Here is a 1637-nt window from a genome sequence, read left to right on the forward strand (position 1 = left end):
ACACACACACACACACACACACACACACACACACACACACACACAGGTTAGTTAATCCTTCAGAGTTGAACTTTGTGTTAAATGTAAATAAAAGGATTTATAAATGTCTAACCTGAACAGGTGTTCAGTAAAGCTGCATCAGGTCTGTACTGGTCCAGGTCCAGGTCTAGGTCCCAGCCTTGTGTGTCCTGTGTCCTCAGGTAAAGGTGACGTGTTCGGAGACGTGTTCTGGAAAGAAAGCACGTTAGCTCACGCCTGCGCCAACGTGCGAGCGCTGACTTACTGCGACCTGCACGTCATCAGTAGGGATGCCTTGCTCAAAGTCTTGGAGTTTTACTCGGCCTTCGCCAACTCCTTCTCCCGCAACCTGGTCCTCACCTGCAACCTGCGCAAACGGGTAAGACCGGTACCACCGGCCCACTCTCCTGCAGCTGTTTGTCCTGATGCTGGGGGGCTCAGGTTCAGGTGTCAGATCCTGGACCGGACCTGAGACCAGACCATGTCTCAGTCCTACAGTCTGTCTTCTTCCTGTCGTTCTGTCCATCTTCCATCTGTTCCCTCAGTTTGAGCAGCTCTGTGGTTAAAGCCTTTCAGATGCAGAACTGTTTTTCAAACAGACTTCCTGTGTGACGAAGTGACGACGCTGCAGAGTCGGGCTCTGCTCCACAGCTCCACGCTCCGTCACGTTTCAGCCTCATCGGCACTTCTACATCCACGAGTGTCAGGAGCTGGAGCTGGAGGCAGGAAGGGCCTGTTGTGTTCAGCTTAAATAACTGCTGCCTCTTCTGCAGGACTTGGTCCTGAATTCTTCTGCAGCAGGAAGTTTCTCCAGATGAATGTTTAACCTGCAGCTCTGGGTCATGCTGCTCAGAGGTCCAACTGTTTTACCTGAAAGTGTCAGGTTGTAACCTTCAGAGCCACCAGGTGAGTGTCAGTGACAGGTGGAGGCAGATGTGCAGCAGCAGCTGTCAGTGTCAGTCCTCTGAAGTCACAGGGTGGGGGCTGACACGTGTCCACCTCCCTGAGAGACGSACCTTCAGACAGTTTACCTGCTGCTGCTGGTTCTGAGTCAGGAGGAGCTGTGTGAACATCACTGGTCCTGGTTCTGTAGGACTCATAAAAACCTGAGGAGGGGCTGTTAACAGGCCTGCTGGGAGCTCAGGTGCAGGGCCCGGTTTTCCCAGGACAGCATGAGTTCTGGTGGGTTCCTGCAGTTCTGCCTGGATTATTGATGAGGTGGACTGACAGCAGAGGGTTGGTGTCGTCTCTTCAGACGATGTGAGCTCGCTCTGAAGAAGCTTCACAAAGTATTCAGTCTTTCCTCCAGCTTCTAACACTCAGGAAGTCTTAAAGACAGGGGCGCCAGCAGTGGGGGGCCAGGGGGGCCATGACCCCCCCGAGATTAAGCTGGCCACCCTAGCAGCCCCCGCAGTTTTATCCTCTTGAATACCCAGGTTTCTCCTTTTTCAATTCTCCTACGTATTTAGGAGTAGAACCTCATAAAATAAAAACAAACACTGATTTTTTAACAATTAAGAGTTAAAAACATGAATTTATATTTTATTTAAAATAAAAAATTAAATAAAAATTAAAATGTAGCACCTCTGAATAAGGACAACCAGACCAGTCTAAAACCA

At 50.1% G+C, this 1637-nt stretch overlaps 1 protein-coding gene across 1 annotated transcript in view; it reads left to right on the forward strand.

Moving 5' to 3' along the window:
- The window catches only part of LOC106534994 (potassium voltage-gated channel subfamily H member 5), a gene marked incomplete in the record, with an annotated part of 37620 nt that overhangs the window by 30206 nt on the left and 5777 nt on the right, over nt 1-1637 (forward strand). The window contains 1 exon segment of the mRNA XM_014031833.1: nt 201-397. Within this exon segment, the coding sequence (XP_013887287.1) occupies nt 201-397 (197 nt within the window).

This window comes from Austrofundulus limnaeus, unplaced genomic scaffold (genome assembly GCF_001266775.1).
Source record: "Austrofundulus limnaeus strain Quisiro unplaced genomic scaffold, Austrofundulus_limnaeus-1.0 Scaffold1332, whole genome shotgun sequence".
In the NCBI taxonomy this organism is placed as follows: domain Eukaryota; kingdom Metazoa; phylum Chordata; class Actinopteri; order Cyprinodontiformes; family Rivulidae; genus Austrofundulus; species Austrofundulus limnaeus.